The sequence below is a fragment of the Aedes albopictus genome, chromosome 3 (genome assembly GCF_035046485.1).
Source record: "Aedes albopictus strain Foshan chromosome 3, AalbF5, whole genome shotgun sequence".
Taxonomy (NCBI): Eukaryota; Metazoa; Arthropoda; class Insecta; order Diptera; family Culicidae; genus Aedes; species Aedes albopictus.
The window spans coordinates 182,109,957-182,125,440 of NC_085138.1; the positions used below are offsets into that span (position 1 = coordinate 182,109,957).

The following is a 15,484-nucleotide window of genomic DNA, read 5'->3' on the forward strand; positions in this document are numbered from 1 at the left end:
TCATTCTCCGTAATCAATACTCCGATTGAGCTGAAATTTTTACTGTAACTCGCCTACATATGATATGTCAAATAAACGTCGAGAAAGAATTTTTAAGTTAGTTTTTTCTTATTGAAAAAAATACATTTCTTCAAAAAAATTTGGAAATTTGGCTAAAATTTAAGAAGATCGTCCCTAAAACTCGCCAATATCTTGAATTTCATCAATCTGACGCAAAACCTGCATTCAGATGATCGAATAGTATTGTATTCAGCTTTTAATTTATGGAAAAAGATTTAAAATTGGTTAAACAAAACGCAATATATTTGAATTTTAGTAAATTACATATTTTGAAAAGTTGCAAAACTCGATATTGAGCTAAAACTCAAAAACTGTTCTACTTAAAATTTTTTGAAGGTCGGTTTCGAAATCAGCACTAAATTGTGCTTCAAAAATTCTGGTCGTTGACAGAAGTTCACGACTTTCGTTTTATTTTGTAAACTTGTGTAACAATTACTGCAGCAATTCGTTTAGCCTCGGATGGTGAAGTTTTTAAATGTTTGCAAATTAAAGTTGATTAACTTAGTTCAATTTGAAAACTTGAGGTCATCAAGACACCAGTAGCAAGGACTAAATATAATGATTCGCTCAATTACCAGAACGCACATTCAAAAAATGAAAAATAGGAAGACACTAGATTTCGGTTTGGTAAATCTAAAAGATGATCTACGTTCTCTCTTAACGATCGATCATCTTTTAAACCCCTTCTACCACGAGTCGCCTGACACCATGGATTGAGGTTCTCTGTTCGTTGGACTTTTACCCCCGGAACAGGCGATTTTGAGTGATACCTGATGCTTTTCGTATCCATAGTTTTATAAGGACTCCAAATATAACCAAATACATATAATAAAATTACGAAGTGTTTTGACTACCATCTTCATTTGTTTTTTCGTGTTTTTTGAAATTTTTCACATATTCTTTTTAACATTCTCACTTGGAAATGTCTTATACAATTACTTTCAAAGTATTTTAAAATGATTTTTTTTCGATAATGCTTCTTTAGTTGATGAATATGTTTCTTTGTGCCGGCATTGACTATCACATATAATCTTCATGGCATTTAGCACGCTGAAAAAACTAAGTTAAAATCAAGAATATTTGAGGTAAATTCAAATAAATTATCAATTTGTTCCGGCCACAAAAATAAAACTGTTTGGAACAAATCGAACGTCACATTTGATTGATTGATTGATTTGTCTTTATTAGAGACGTCACATTTGAAGCAAATACAATCCATGTTTGAAACAAAAATGCATCTACTGACAGATTATGTTAGAAATAAATGTAAATATTTTTGTTTTTTGTGGCAGGTCGGCCCTACAGAAATATTTGTTCTCCCATTAAACTTATAAAGTCATTTACTTCACTGCGAAAACCAACCTCCCGTGTTGTACTTTCAATGCCAACGTCATGTATACATCTATTAGATAACATATGCTCCCGAAAACAACGGGGTAAGAGCGAGCAGGGGCTCTCGTAGTGCCTGAAGTATTCGTCCTCGGTGATCTTGAGTATTTCTGGTTTGACATTCTTAACTATGACCAGCGGATGGGAGGAAGTAGGTACAAACGGATGGCTGAAACTTGGAAAGATTTTTGAAGCAGAAGAATAGCTTTCAAACAGAAAAGAAGAAGTTTAAAATCGGTTGACTGGTTCAAAAGTTATGATTTTTTGAAAAAAAATAGTTTTTAAGAACCTTGAACCACTTTATCTAAAAATTGGTCACCCTAATGACGAATTAAAAAAAATACGGGTCTAATTATTTTCGAAGAACTACGAACTCACCAAGGCTGATATATTAGCTCAAACGAGCATATTGATTGCCATACTCAATATTTTTCAGGGAATTTGGTTAAAAATTTTCGTTCCAGACGTTGGTAGCTAGCTGTGTAAAAATCATGTCCTGTGAGATATTAGAACTTTTTGAGGCAGTATCTTTCATCATCCATTCCATTTTGTGAGAAGTTGTTTATAAAGAATACGGATTTTCCAAGCCTTTGTACAAGATAGTTTTTCTGCGTGCTAACTCAGATGCGCCATCCTGAATACTAAAGACGATTTTGATAACAATGTATTTTATTTATGTATACAGTCAGGTCTTTTTTTTACGCGGTTTTCATTTACGCGACCGCGATACAAAAAAAAAGTTCATCGTCTTATTTTTGCATGATTCGTCGAGAAATGGTGAGACTTTTTTTACGCGGTTTTTTGAACTGGGTTTTTTTCTACGCGGTACGTATCCCCCGCGTAAAAAAAACCTGACTGTAATGTATTAGTCTTGAGCCAAGAAAGTTTCATCACTTTTCGTGGTAATTTTACTAAGAAACAGGATCAATACTTTGTTCAGACTTTGGTATGAATGGCCTTTATAGTAATTTGATTTTCTTATACCTATATACAGGTGTTCCGTTACCATGTCCGCTATCTAAGTTAACGGGGCACGTTCGGTGTAGTACTAGATTTGTAGTAATGAGCTGAATTTGAGTATGGTGAGAAGGACAATTCTCTGTTTCAGCAATGAAATGGTGCAAAAAGTGTGGGTATTATGATTCCTTGCCTAAATTGATGCTGTTTGGGCAAAACTTTGGATAACTATGTTGTTTATGATGAAAGAAATGGAGAAAACAACAACACGGTTGCCTAAAGTTTTGCTCAAACAGCATCAAATTAGGCAAGGAATCATAATACCCACGCTTTTTGCACCATTGCATTGCAGAAAAGGAGAATTGACCTTCTCACCATACTAAAATTCAGCTCATTACTACAAATCTAGTACTTCACCGATCTGTCCTATTATCAATAAAAATAATAAATAGAACAAACAGCGATTCAAATCCTCATTTTGAGAAGAATCAAATTGAAAGCATCGTGCTAAACAGATATAACGATCTCCCTGTTTTTATTTTTTGCAAACATTGTTGCATGATGATTATAAATGTTTGCACAAATCAGTAGTGTTAGATGGACTTATTTACAAACACCAATTAATAAAACATCTGTGTGGTAAACAAAAACAATTTCACTCAGATTAAAGATCGCTTGTATTAACCATAACATAGTCACGTTCCTTAATTGATTGGACGCTATCCATGACAGTATACGTGGATTGATCTTGTACCGACTTTTTCGTAATGAGTTTTTGTAGCTCTCAATTTCGCCTTCTACACACTTAAAAACGATTCTCGAGCTCGGCAGAAAAAAAAGCTGATCCAAAACGGCAAAATGCATTTTTGCTGATATCTCGGCAATCAAAAAACTTTTTCCGAGATTAACTAAAATTATTTACCGAAATTTCAGCAAACCGTCTTTATTTACCGAAAATGGCCTAAGTAGTTTGCTGAACCCACCAGCAAATGAAGATAATGCCGAAACCAGCAAATGTGTTTGCCGAGATCTCGGTATTCATCATATGGATTGCCGAGATTCAGCAATACATCTGTCACTTTTTCACCCGCCATTTTTATCCGAACAGAGTCAAACAAAAGCTGTGCCCCGGTAGTGTGCGCTCGTGCAAGTAAACGCAATTACTCGTGAAAAAAGGGTGAAAATGGACCAAATTCTGGCAGACCTGCAGCAGGAGGACGTAAGGATTTACGATATTTTCAGTAAGTATAGTTTTCATTGAGTTTTTGTGTTTATTTTATAGAAAACCCCAACTTGTATTACCTGCTTCTTCTGCCGCCAACCAGTTTTTGGTTATGTTCAAGAACTTCAGCGGCATATACAGGTGCATATCCGGATGACGGATTTCAACCCTAATGCTGTGTTCTATGATTGTACGTTTCCCAAATGTAAATCTCGCTACGATCACTTCAAGTCATTAAAGCGGCATATAATGAATCAGCATCCTCCTCAAACTTTTGCCGCGACGGGTTCTTCAGACTATGACAACCATGGTTTTCAAAACGTCCCGTTGCTAGATTTGGAGGACGACTCAATAGAGGAACCACGAAATAAAAAACCAAGATCCGAAAATGCAAATGATTCTTCGAGCACTTTCCAGTACATCCCAGAGATTCCCGATATCGATGGTGTTTCACTGGACGAAATCATGAAATTTATATCGTTGGGAATTTGCCGTCTCTCGAAGGATGTTTCTCTTCCCCAATCTAAAGTTACTGAGATGGTTAAGCTCTGTGAAACATTGGTTCGGATGATGAGTGAATATTTCCAGAAAATAACCAAAACTTTTCTGGTACAAACCGGTTTTGATCTGGCGTCACAGGAAACAACATCCTTGTTGAACAGTTTCCATTTGCCAGACATATTTTCGCAAGTGTCAACCATCGCTAAACAAACTCAGTTCTTAAAAAAACTTGCTGTGTCCATGCCAAATCCAGTTGAGAAAATGCTTCAAATTCGCGAGGACGTTCGACATGTTGATGGACTATCGACAAGAGTTCGTGTAAACGAAACCTTCATGTATGTCCCCATAATAGAAACGCTTAAATTGATATTCAGGAACCCTGAAACAAGAAAACTCCTGAATGATAGTGAACCGGAAACTCCTGGTATGAAGGAATATAGCACATACAGATCAGGAGAAACCTATAAGCAAAGTGAGTTTTTCAAAAAGTTCCCTAACGCTATCCGGCTTGATTTGTATCAGGATGAGGTCGAATTAGGGAATGCACTAAGCTCCAGGGCTGGAATTAATAAAGTATCGGTATTTGATTTCAAAATTCAAAACTTCCCACAAAAATGGAATAGTTCTCCACGTTCAGTATTTCCCATTTTATATGCCACAGCAGTTGATGCGAAAAAGCATGGTTATAATAAAATTCTACAGCCTTTGGTACACGACCTAAAGAAATTAGAGAAAGGGGTTACCGTATACTACGGTACCGAGAAGTTTGAACTGAGAGCGGTCGTAACGATTTTTTGTGGGGATACATTAGCTCTCCATGAAGTATTTGGTCTACTTAGCCCCAGCGCGAGGTACTTTTGCAGAATATGTACCATACCAAGACCAGCTTTTCACCAAAACCCCTTCCAAGCGTTTCCAATTCGTACCAAAGAGTGGTATGAAACCAACTTGGGTAAACTTGAAGCTGGAGAAATTACTCCTTCGGAATGTGGCTTGAAACACGGAGGATCAATTCTAAACGAGCTGGACCATTTCCATGTAACCGAAAACTTCGCACTTGACACCATGCACGATATTGCCGAAGGAATTGTGCCATTGACTGTTCAACTCGTACTCAGTCACTACTACAAACAGAAGGAGCTTGGAATGACGACGGATTATATAAACCAGCGTATTCATCTTTTTGCCTATGGTTATGTCGACAAAAAGAATCGCCCCAGTGCCAATTTTACTGATGAAATGCTTTCTAAGCCAGCAGCATATCGTTTGAAGCAAACGGCATCGCAAAATCTTTTACTGTTGAGAGCTTTCCCTTTCCTTTTTGGCCATAAGGTACCCGCTGATTGTGAATACATGTGTATGATTGGGCATTTAATCAACATTTCTCGAATTTTGATGTCCACAATCGTTTCGGACCATATGCTCGGATCTTTGGAAGAACACGTAAAGCTGTATGAAGGTTTGTTCTACAAAACTTTTAAACGACGAATTAATAAAAATCACCACTTGGATCACTATGTGTATTGTATCCAACAGAGCGGCAACATGAAGCAGTTTAATTGTCTCGTTTACGAACAGAAAAACAAACCACTGAAGAGCCAATCATCAACGTGCAAAAACTTTAAAAATATATGTAAAAGTTTGGCTAAACGACAGACCTTCAAGATGGTAACAGACATACTTGACAACCCATTTACCGATAAAATTGTCTATGGTCCAGGAAGTATTGTGGCTCGTAACAATTGCCGAGCTGAGAAGTTTTTACATGAAAATGTTTCTCATGTCTTCGTGCCTAAAAGGGTATCGGTAAATGGAGTAGAGTTTCGTCGAAATTTGATTGTGTGCCTCAAAAACATAAATGATGAATATTACCCGTCGTATGCCATCATAATTGAAATTATTGTGATAGACAGCAAGTTGCACTTTCTCGTAAAAATATGTAACACGGAATCGTACGACGATTTTCTACAAGCCTACGAGGTATCAGTTGACTCATCTGAGCGCTTGTTCAATACAGAAAATGTACATCTACACTCAACGTTCTCCTTTTGGAGCGCATATGGAAGCGCACGAAAATATATTTCCAGGAGAAATTACAATAGAGATTATTAAAACAGTGTAATGTACACAGGAGAATACAAAAAGAACTATTTCATTATCTTTAACATTTTTGCAGTTCGCGAAGAGATAACAGATCTCGAAACATTTTTGGATCTCAACAACATCGATTTTGCCAGACTGGATCTTACAACAAAAATGATTAAGACGATCCTAAGAATGCAGAGCAAGTGCGCGGACAAAATAATACACGAAGAAGAAAAACGAGACGAGGAAAACAATCCGGAAGCTGCAATCGACGAAGTTGATGAGGACGCGGTTGAGATTGAGCTGTCTACGAACCCAGCTGATATCTACAAGTCCATCACGCTTGAGAAGGTATGTATACAATTTGATCTGTCTGGATCCACCCACGCAAACGATGAATATTGAATATAAAAGTGTCATGCGCTCACTTGCTACTTAGTACGTGATTGTATTCAGTCCAGTGAAGAGAATTGTCAGACAAAATAAGCACAACACAAGCAACAAAGAAGGCGCGACGATTACTCTTTATCCCTACTGGTAACAGATAATGACATGATCTCGAAAATTTTTGTTGCAGACAAAACAGAAGCTGAATTTGTTGCGTACCTTTCATCTCGTGAATAATCAATTATTACAAACCCAAAGTTGAAACTTTTTGATGATAGATCTTCAGCAGAGTTGCAGTGTTTACCTACTCGAAGTTACCGTTCGAAAATCACAATGCAAGGCTGAAAAATCTCTAAACTCGTGGTAAACGATGTATATCCTATTATTTTCAAGTTGGGACAATATTATGTCGCATTGGTTGGATTGTCGCAACAAATACAGGTTGCGACATTGTCATTATTGTTGCGCGATGGTTGAATTTTGATTCACTGATTCAGTCTCTACAGGAATCGAATACTTAAGAATCAAACACCGATTGTTTTCAAAAAGCATAGTTAGTAAACCCTTTTCAAATGTCTCAGAAACTACACTGCGAACCATAAAACCAGTTCGTATATGTTTTTAAAACCATCTCTTAGTATTACACAAAACCGTACATAAATAATCAAATCATTAACACACATTTATCACAAACTCACTTTTTCACCACAGGAAATCAACATCAACACCGTCCTATCGAAAACCTCAACCGGGAGGGGTTTGATTGAACTTCTTCTGGAAGGCAACAATCCGACCGACAAGATGATCTCGCAGATTACCCATATCTTGTGTGATTGCTTGCTGGCCGTATATGGAGAGTAAGTTTCGTGAAACAAAAAAAAAACAAAACTTTAATAGCCATCCACCGCTCGTTTTATACGATTTGAATAGTAAACGTATGAAACAAATGGTGAATGGAGCATGAGCGGTGAATTACGACCTCATGGATCAACCAAATCACGAAAGATATTTTACTTACCTGTGTTTATGAAACCTACTATCTTTTTTTAGAAGACCTTCGACGTTCCACAAAGATATTATTGCTCGATCTCTGGTGAAGACGTACCCAATCCTGGCTTCTTCAGCATCTGAAGTTCCACACGTAAGTTAATAAATTCTTTTATTTTTATTTAATTTAACTCTTCGGAACGCGAGAAAACTAAAACGACAGATTGAAGGCCTCGAACTGATGTTTATGTTTTCAATCATCACCCAGTTGATGATTGTTAATGACTATATGACTGCGCGCAATCCTAGCGTAGCTTTTCAAACTGGCTAAAACACGTATGGGAAATTTTTACTTGATTTTTGATAAAATTCTTTTTAGCGATGGTCAATCGCAACGAAAAATAAAAATACCTTATAACATTGATGAGTTTTGAATTCAGGCCAAACATTTCAATAGGTCCTATCTGCATTTGAGAGGCTCTCTTTTTTCGCTTTCTCTTTCAATTATTGCAATGTCATGGTACATGCTTCAACTATTTTTGCAGTGCAAATCAAAAGACGATTGTTTTGACCATCGCTCAATGCAAGGAGACAATCATAATACAAATAAACAGCTGTGATATTAACGAAAGAGAGGAAAACCAAAGAGAGCCTCTTTTCTGCAGATAGGACCTTTAGACATGTTTGGCCAGAATTGATTCATCCGTTGGGGAACGTTCAAAAATTACGTCCAACATTCTGGGGGGAGGGGGAGTCTAAGAAAGTGTGACAGTACGTGTATTAGGTATAGGAAAATAGCGTGACAGAGGGGGGAGGGGGGGTCTAGAAATCCCGAAAAACGATGGACGTAATAAATGAATCTTCCCTTGCTTTTGAGTCGCTGAGCACATCTTTACTTGCGCCAATTATTTTCAGTGTGCCACCAGGTGTTGGATTGTGCCTCAGTGTGCCCCGAAGTGCCACTGCTTGATGATTCAGATTTTGCTTGGCAACTACCAAGACAACCAACTGTTTGTTTTCATTTTGCAGGTCAAATGCAAATGGTTGCCTAGTTTTTTCACCCAAACTCAAGTGTCAAAATTGTGCCTCAGAGTGCCTCGGTGTGCCACACAGCGTAGACGGTGTGCTTGGCACCTCTTGGCACAATGTTCCAAGCGACTAGCCCCTTGTGACAGAAGTTCACGCACGTGTTTTGCTGGAATCTCGTGTAATTTTCGAAAAGGTACTAGTTCGCCAAATTTGAGATGAGAGAAATTTGCAAAAAAAAAAGCTCAAAAGCAGTCGAAGAAGCAATACAAAACTCAATAATTTACCAGGTACTTTTTTCGTTGCGATTGACTCGTTTAGAGCTGAAAAGAATTAAAAAAGAAAAACATTTTTCATTTTTGTATTAACCAGTTCGAAAAACTACGCTTGGTTTGCGCGCAGTCATTAACCATCATCAACCATCAAAACATCAGAGCGCGGACTTCTGTCGTTTGACCTAGGATCGTTTGACTAGCCTCATAAACTATGGAAACGAGTTCAATTTTGGTACACACCGTTCCCTTCAAATTTAAAATTTGTAAACTCGTGCAGTGGTGGCAGCTTTCATATTGATTTTTATTTTATTTTAGGCCTTGTGGTTCCACTGGAATGGTCGCGGAGAAGGACGTCATGCCGGAAAAATTCACTACCGAATGGAATACTTCGCTAAAAAGTCTACGAAAAGGGTATTCCACCGTCATCGCAACCAGCCGGAATCTGCAGACGAAGTAGCATTACCAGGGGAACTAGATGTAGCGGAAGTGATTGAAGATCTGGAAAGCTTGGTAAAGTTCAACTGACCGTTTGTTATGAATAAGCATTTAGGTATTATATTTTGTTTATCAATTACAGATTGCGGAGTTGAAGTTCATTGTACCTACGGATCAAGCCAAAACCCATATCCTTGATCTTTGGAAGAAAACTATTAAAATTCGAAACGAACACAGGATTGAAGAAACGTTTTTGACGTTCATGAACGATTTTCCGGTTGCATCAGCATTCAGTGGCATGCTTGTGAGTGCTGTATTTAGTTTTAAAATTTCACAGTTTACATTACGATATTTCTTTTAGCTTGCTTACGATTACACCACAATTTACCCTAAGGCATTCGAGTTCAAGGATTCGTGGAAAGACATACAACCAAAAATTTTGGATCGTTACCGTGACATGTTCCGTTTCATCAAAAGCGATGTAGTCAGGGCTCTGGCTGTCGTGCGGCAGAAAAACCCAACACGTGGATCAAAACGATCCAGAGAGGAAGATCAGAATCTGCGAAAGATGAATCCGCTCCATGGCGTAATCCAGTGGATTAATGTAAGATAACAATATATGCGATCTTTCGATGAAATTTACCTTTTAAATTTACTTTCAGCACGAAAAGGCCATACCCACGCCGTCTATTCCTCAAATGATCATTCGTGGAGAAGAGTTCGAAGACGGGGAATGTTTTATTGTTTGGAATAATGTGACCGTTAAGACAGAATCAAATGTCCTTGAAGCGTTCATTATCTTATGTAAGGTGTTTGCTGTTTTCAACGTAGCTTGCTCCCCTTCGGACAAGCTCTTTTATTCATTTTTCGGCGCAGTCTGTCATAAGGTGGAGAAGATGAGCACGACAGCCACCAAATTTCTTGATTTGCTCTAAGTACTAAGTATTTGAAGATTCGTAATAAGATGAAAAATGAAAACAATAAACACATAGAATTAAACGTAGTTTTTTTTAATTCAAGAAGATTTTATTGGGGAAGGCACCCGAATGCCAGCCAATCCATCTATAGTACCACTAGTTATTTCGGAATTTTCTAGTCTGGTTAAAGTTGATATATACCATCCTTGTCTGCTGTTCTCCACATTTCATGCATGAAATGCATCCTTAAGAAAACTCACTAATATTCACCTTTCAAACTTCAGCAAGAGTGGGGCAAAATGCAGTTAACAAATTATATTACCATGTTTAATATTACCAATGGCAGCAAAAAAGAGGGATTGCCGAAATTCGGCATTTTTTGCTTTTGCCGAGCACTCAGTAATATTTTTTACTGAGAATCTCGGCAAAAATTGGCAACAACATTTTTTGGGTGGTTGCCGAGAGCCCCGGCAAATTTGATTTTTGCCGAGGTGATTGCCGAGCACTCAGCGGTGCCAATCTCGGCAATCGGTTTGCCGAGATTCGGCAAAAAAAACTTAGTGTGTAAAGCTTAGGCGCCATCCACAAATTACGTAACGCTCTAGGGGGAGGGGGGAGTACGGCCGAGCGTTACGGCCCATACAAAAATTTTCAGGTTTTCATACAAAAAAGCGTTACGGAGGGGGGAGGGGGGGTCAAAAATGGTCGATTTTAGCGTTACGTAATAAATGGATGCTGCCTTACCCTTTGACAGTACGTGATTTTCAGTCTTGCAGTCTTCTTCTGTGTCAGTTATGTGAAATACTAATTTTACTCAGTACGTAGCATTTCAGGCTGTAGACTTTGAATCTAAATTTCTGTTAGAGTCTAGGAAGTAGGACCATAATAGCTGTAGTGGTAAACACGCGAATATTCATAAAGGCCATGCTGAGGATGATGGATTCCATTCCTGATTGTTTAGTCCACTTTCCTGGAATTATTCGTATTGGTAATTTCCTCGATTTCCTTGGGCATAGAATATCTGCGATATACACATGCAAAACGATCATTGGCAGATGAAGCTCTCAGTTAATAACAGTGGAAGTGCTCAAAGGAAACTAAACGGAGAAGCCGACGCTATTCCAGTGAGGACGTTACGCCACCCCACAAGAGTTTGAAAATTTCCAGAGTTCAATCAGAAAACGTGGCATATTTTTCCATTGAAGTTGGTAAGTCTTCCAACAATCAATCATAACAATTCTCTGATTTCAATTTCCTGCCTTCACCGACAGACCAAGAAAGTGAAAGCAAAGTACAAGTCAGCCCACGTTGGTCGGCTCCTAACAAGCGTCTCGTTAAAGTTATATCCCTAAGCTTTATCGGAAGCTTTGCCAAACGCAATAACGCCGAAAAATCATCTTGCTCGTTACCATTGGTGCGTCGCGTAATTGGTATTCTGGTCGAGCAAAGGACTCTGTGTGACTCTTTCCCACCCAAGCGCGTCTCACCACACCATGGATGGCGAAGGCGCGATGAATGCTGGTGAAATGTTGATATTTGTGCCATTTGTTTTTATTCCCGGTTGGAAGGCTACCGAAAAACGTATGATGAGTTATTCTCAAGCTTCCGCTTGGGTTTTTCTACCCCAAGTTTCATCCATGCTAGCTGGGTTGGTTGAAACAGCGTTACTCAATTGGTTGTTTCAAGAAAAAATATAACTTTTAATCGCTTCTACTTTTTCTTTCTTCCTCTTGTTCCTCTATAGAGCGTAATCCAAACTAAAAGAACTTTCACAGTTATTTCCTAACCAATTGCCATTTTTGCAAGTGTAAATAAGGTGTATACTCTATTCCCTAGCAAATCCTAGACATTTCCATTACAAAAAGTTTTTGGATCGAATTGAACTTTGACACTTTCAGCATGAGCTGGCACGTTTGCCACTTTGGCTATTTTGGTGTTTTAAATCTTATTATATTCAACTATAATGATTGCTTTTAGTAGTTTAAAAACGTATTGAAAAACATTACGACGTGATTTCGAAAATCTTCAAAATTCTTAAATACAAGACAAATTAAAAACAATAGGTAACGAAAGCTTGCACACCACTGGCATTTCGCTTTCATTTCTTTCGCTTCAACGGCTCCAAGCTTTTCGGTTTCCGACAGATGAATCTTTGTCTCGTAAACCATTTAATGTTGTTCCGCCCTGTCGTCGTCGCCGTCAACGACGACGTCCTCCATCGCCGTTGTTGGCATCGTTCTTTCCTTACATAAAACAAACATCCTCCCCAGCAAAAAGTGAAAAAAAAACGCAGAAAGCAAACTACACTACACATATTGGAGATCCGTTTTACCAGCGTGTAGTTTAACAGGGACCTTTTCCCAGGCGGAGAATCAAAACATACGAAATATACTTGTGATGGATGCTCTTCTCCTGAGATAGATCGACACTAAACGTAAACATTTACTTGTTTGTTTACCAAGTGTCATACGTTGACTACTGGACTTGAACATTGGAATTCAATATGCTCAGTTTTTACGTGTATACATTCAGTAGGAACCCATGCTTATTTGTGCTGTGGGATTTTCTTCGACCAATGAATCTGGAACCAACAATCCTGTAATTATTTTTAAATTCTGTAACACTTTTATTCTTTTCATAAATGGAACTAACGTAGGTTTGTTGACAGTTCAAAGTATAGTTGTTCAAAAGATAGTGTTTTACGACAACGGTTCTATAAGTTGACAAACATTCAAAATTTATGGCACAAATTTCCCAAATGGACGGCCTACCGATACCTGATGGAGATTGACATGACAGCTATTTTGTCTATGATTTTTATTGGTTTCTCATTCAATTATTACATTCACAGGCACTTCGTGTGTATTCTGTGTATTACACTAGTCGACAAAATGGAAACTTTTTTCACGCACTTTGACCATTTGTTCCATTTCTAAAGGAATTTGGCCCGCTGATTCCGAATCTGACTTCAGAATTTCTGTAACACGTACAGTTTTGAGCATGAGCATGAGCATAGATGACCGCACAATTCGTAGTTGCTACTCCGTGATTGACCAGAGCAATCGAAATTGCACAAGGAACCAATGAATAGGGCTTGGGACTAGCTTACTATTCTCAATGTACACAGGTCGAGAGCTCTCAACTTTAATAAGGTCAATAACGGCGCCGGCCACGTCCTTACGGTCATTGAGGATGGAAGGGAATGTTAGTAAGACAAACGTTGTTTAAAAGACCGCGAATCGCTGCATCTCCACGTTTGTCTCAGGAAGGAATTTTTTGTTAGTAGGGTAGGGTACATTGTCAGTCCGGGAGTCACCTATGGTTGGTGATATGATTTGACAATGGATCAATATACACAAACCGCCGTTAACAACCGACCACTTTTCGACGCAAGAACTAGCCAAAAAGAAAATTCTATCGCGCGTCTCCACTCCACTAGGGAGCAGAAACCTTTAGTCTATTCCACACAGAAATACACTGAACGCGACTCACTTGTCGGCGCCCGGATTTTTTTCTCGACCGGCGAACCCGAACTAACATTTTTCACTCTTTTGTGTAAATGCAAAAAAATGAAAGAAAATATTTATCATCAACTAAAAGTGTATTGGAAACTAGCGCCGAAGGGAAGCGAAACATTCGGAACCGACTCGAACCACGGCGCGCGCACACTCGTCCCGTCGTCGGAGCCCCGCAGAGAAAAAAAAATCGCAAAAATCTAGCAAAGTGAGCGCGCGAAACTTTGCTGCTGTCGAACTACCGCACACTACTGACTGCTTGGCGTCCCGTCGTCGGAGCTCCGCAGAGAGAAGAGAAAAAAAAAATCGCAAAAATCTAGCAAAGCGAGCGCGCGAAACTTTGCTGCTGCCGAACTACCGCACACTACTGACTGCTTGGCGTCCCGTCGTCGGAGCCCCGCAGAGAGAAGGGGAAAGAAAATCGCAAAAATCTAGCAAAGCGAGCGCGCGAAACTTTGCTGCTGCCGAACTACCGCACACTACTGACTGCTTGGCGTCCCGTCGTCGGAGCCCCGCAGAGGGAAGAGGAAAAAAATCGCAAAAATCTAGCAAAGCGAGCGCGCGAAACTTTGCTGCTGCCGAACTACCGCACACTACTCAATTTCTGTAACACGTACAGTTTTTGAGAAAAATATGATTTTATTCACAAAATTTAATTTGTCATAGAAAATAAAATATTGGTATTTTAATTTTAAGTTTTTCATCTGCTTATTATAACTAATATTATGATCTACAGATAAAATAAAATAAAGTTATAAAGACAATATTTTATTTCCCATGAAAACATGAAATATGATGAATAAAACCCTATTTTCTCAAAAATTTTACGTGTTACTTTTAAGGTCAGATTTTGAATCAGTTGATCAAAATCTATTGAATACATATAACTATTGGTTATTATGAGCAGGTGAAAAATTCAAAATTATGATTTTTTAAATAAAACCCTATTTTTCTCAAAAACTTTACGTGTTACAGAAATTCTTAGGTCGGATCCCGAGTCAGTATATAAAAATCTAATTAATATAAATATTGGTTAAGAAGAGCAGATGAAAACATTAAAATTATAAAGACAATAGTTTATTTTCTATTAATATATGAAATTCTGTGAAAAAAGCTAATTTTTCTCAAAAAAGTTACGTGTTACTGAAATTCTCCGGTTTGATTTTGAATTAGTGGATCAAAATTAATTGAATATAAATATTGGTTATGATTGACAGATAAATGTAATGACAATAGTTTACTTTCTATGAAAATATGAACTTTTGTGAATAAAACCCTATTTTTCTCAACAATTTTACGTGTTACAGAAAGTCTTAGCTAAGATTGCATTCTAAAACAAATTATTTACAACACTAATAAAAAGCTGTAATATTTACAACACTAATAAAAAGCTGTATAAAACTGCAATTTTAACTCATTTCAATCAAAGTTGGTTTGACAAAATGTGAAAATTCAAGCTTTAAATGGAATTCCGTTCGCAACTTCATATAAGTTTGAGAAAATTCCTAGCATAAGCAAATCCAAAGATGTTCGTCACAATAGACCATTAGAATCACTTAAACGGCTGTTACGAAATGATCAATGATCAATTTCTACCATGCAAATACCGATAGCACGTATGTCATAACAATAATAATGCTCAAGATTGAAAATGCTACTCATTGCTTGCTCGCTCGAGGAAACTATTGAGTGCCATTTCAGGCTTCATGCGTTCCATTTCATGTGGCT

At 38.0% G+C, this 15,484-nt stretch overlaps 1 protein-coding gene across 2 annotated transcripts; it reads left to right on the plus strand.

The window, feature by feature from the left end:
- The first annotated feature begins 7,226 nt into the window (after nt 1–7,226).
- On the plus strand, nt 7,227–10,219 carry LOC109422635 (uncharacterized). Of its 2 annotated transcripts, XM_062855525.1 has the most exons (4): nt 7,227–7,742; nt 9,205–9,399; nt 9,467–9,628; nt 9,686–10,219. In XM_062855525.1, exons 2-4 carry the CDS (start codon nt 9,268–9,270, stop codon nt 9,935–9,937), a joined length of 546 nt encoding a protein of 181 aa, XP_062711509.1. In that variant the 5' UTR covers nt 7,227–7,742; nt 9,205–9,267; the 3' UTR covers nt 9,938–10,219. The 2 variants fall into 2 exon arrangements, with proteins under 2 accessions (XP_062711509.1, XP_062711510.1); XM_062855526.1 differs by lacking the exon at nt 7,227–7,742 and having other exon boundaries at nt 9,017–9,399.
- The last annotated feature ends 5,265 nt before the right edge of the window (nt 10,220–15,484 follow it).

Excerpts from the sequence above, each read along its gene's own strand:
- LOC109422635 (XM_062855525.1), top strand. The coding sequence starts at position 9,268 with ATGGAATACTTCGCTAAAAAGTCTACGAAAAGGGTATTCCACCGTCAT. Across the intron at positions 9,400-9,466 it reads TTGAAGATCTGGAAAGCTTG|ATTGCGGAGTTGAAGTTCAT; the intron begins GTAAAGTTCAAC and ends TATCAATTACAG. Across the intron at positions 9,629-9,685 it reads CAGCATTCAGTGGCATGCTT|CTTGCTTACGATTACACCAC; the intron begins GTGAGTGCTGTA and ends TATTTCTTTTAG.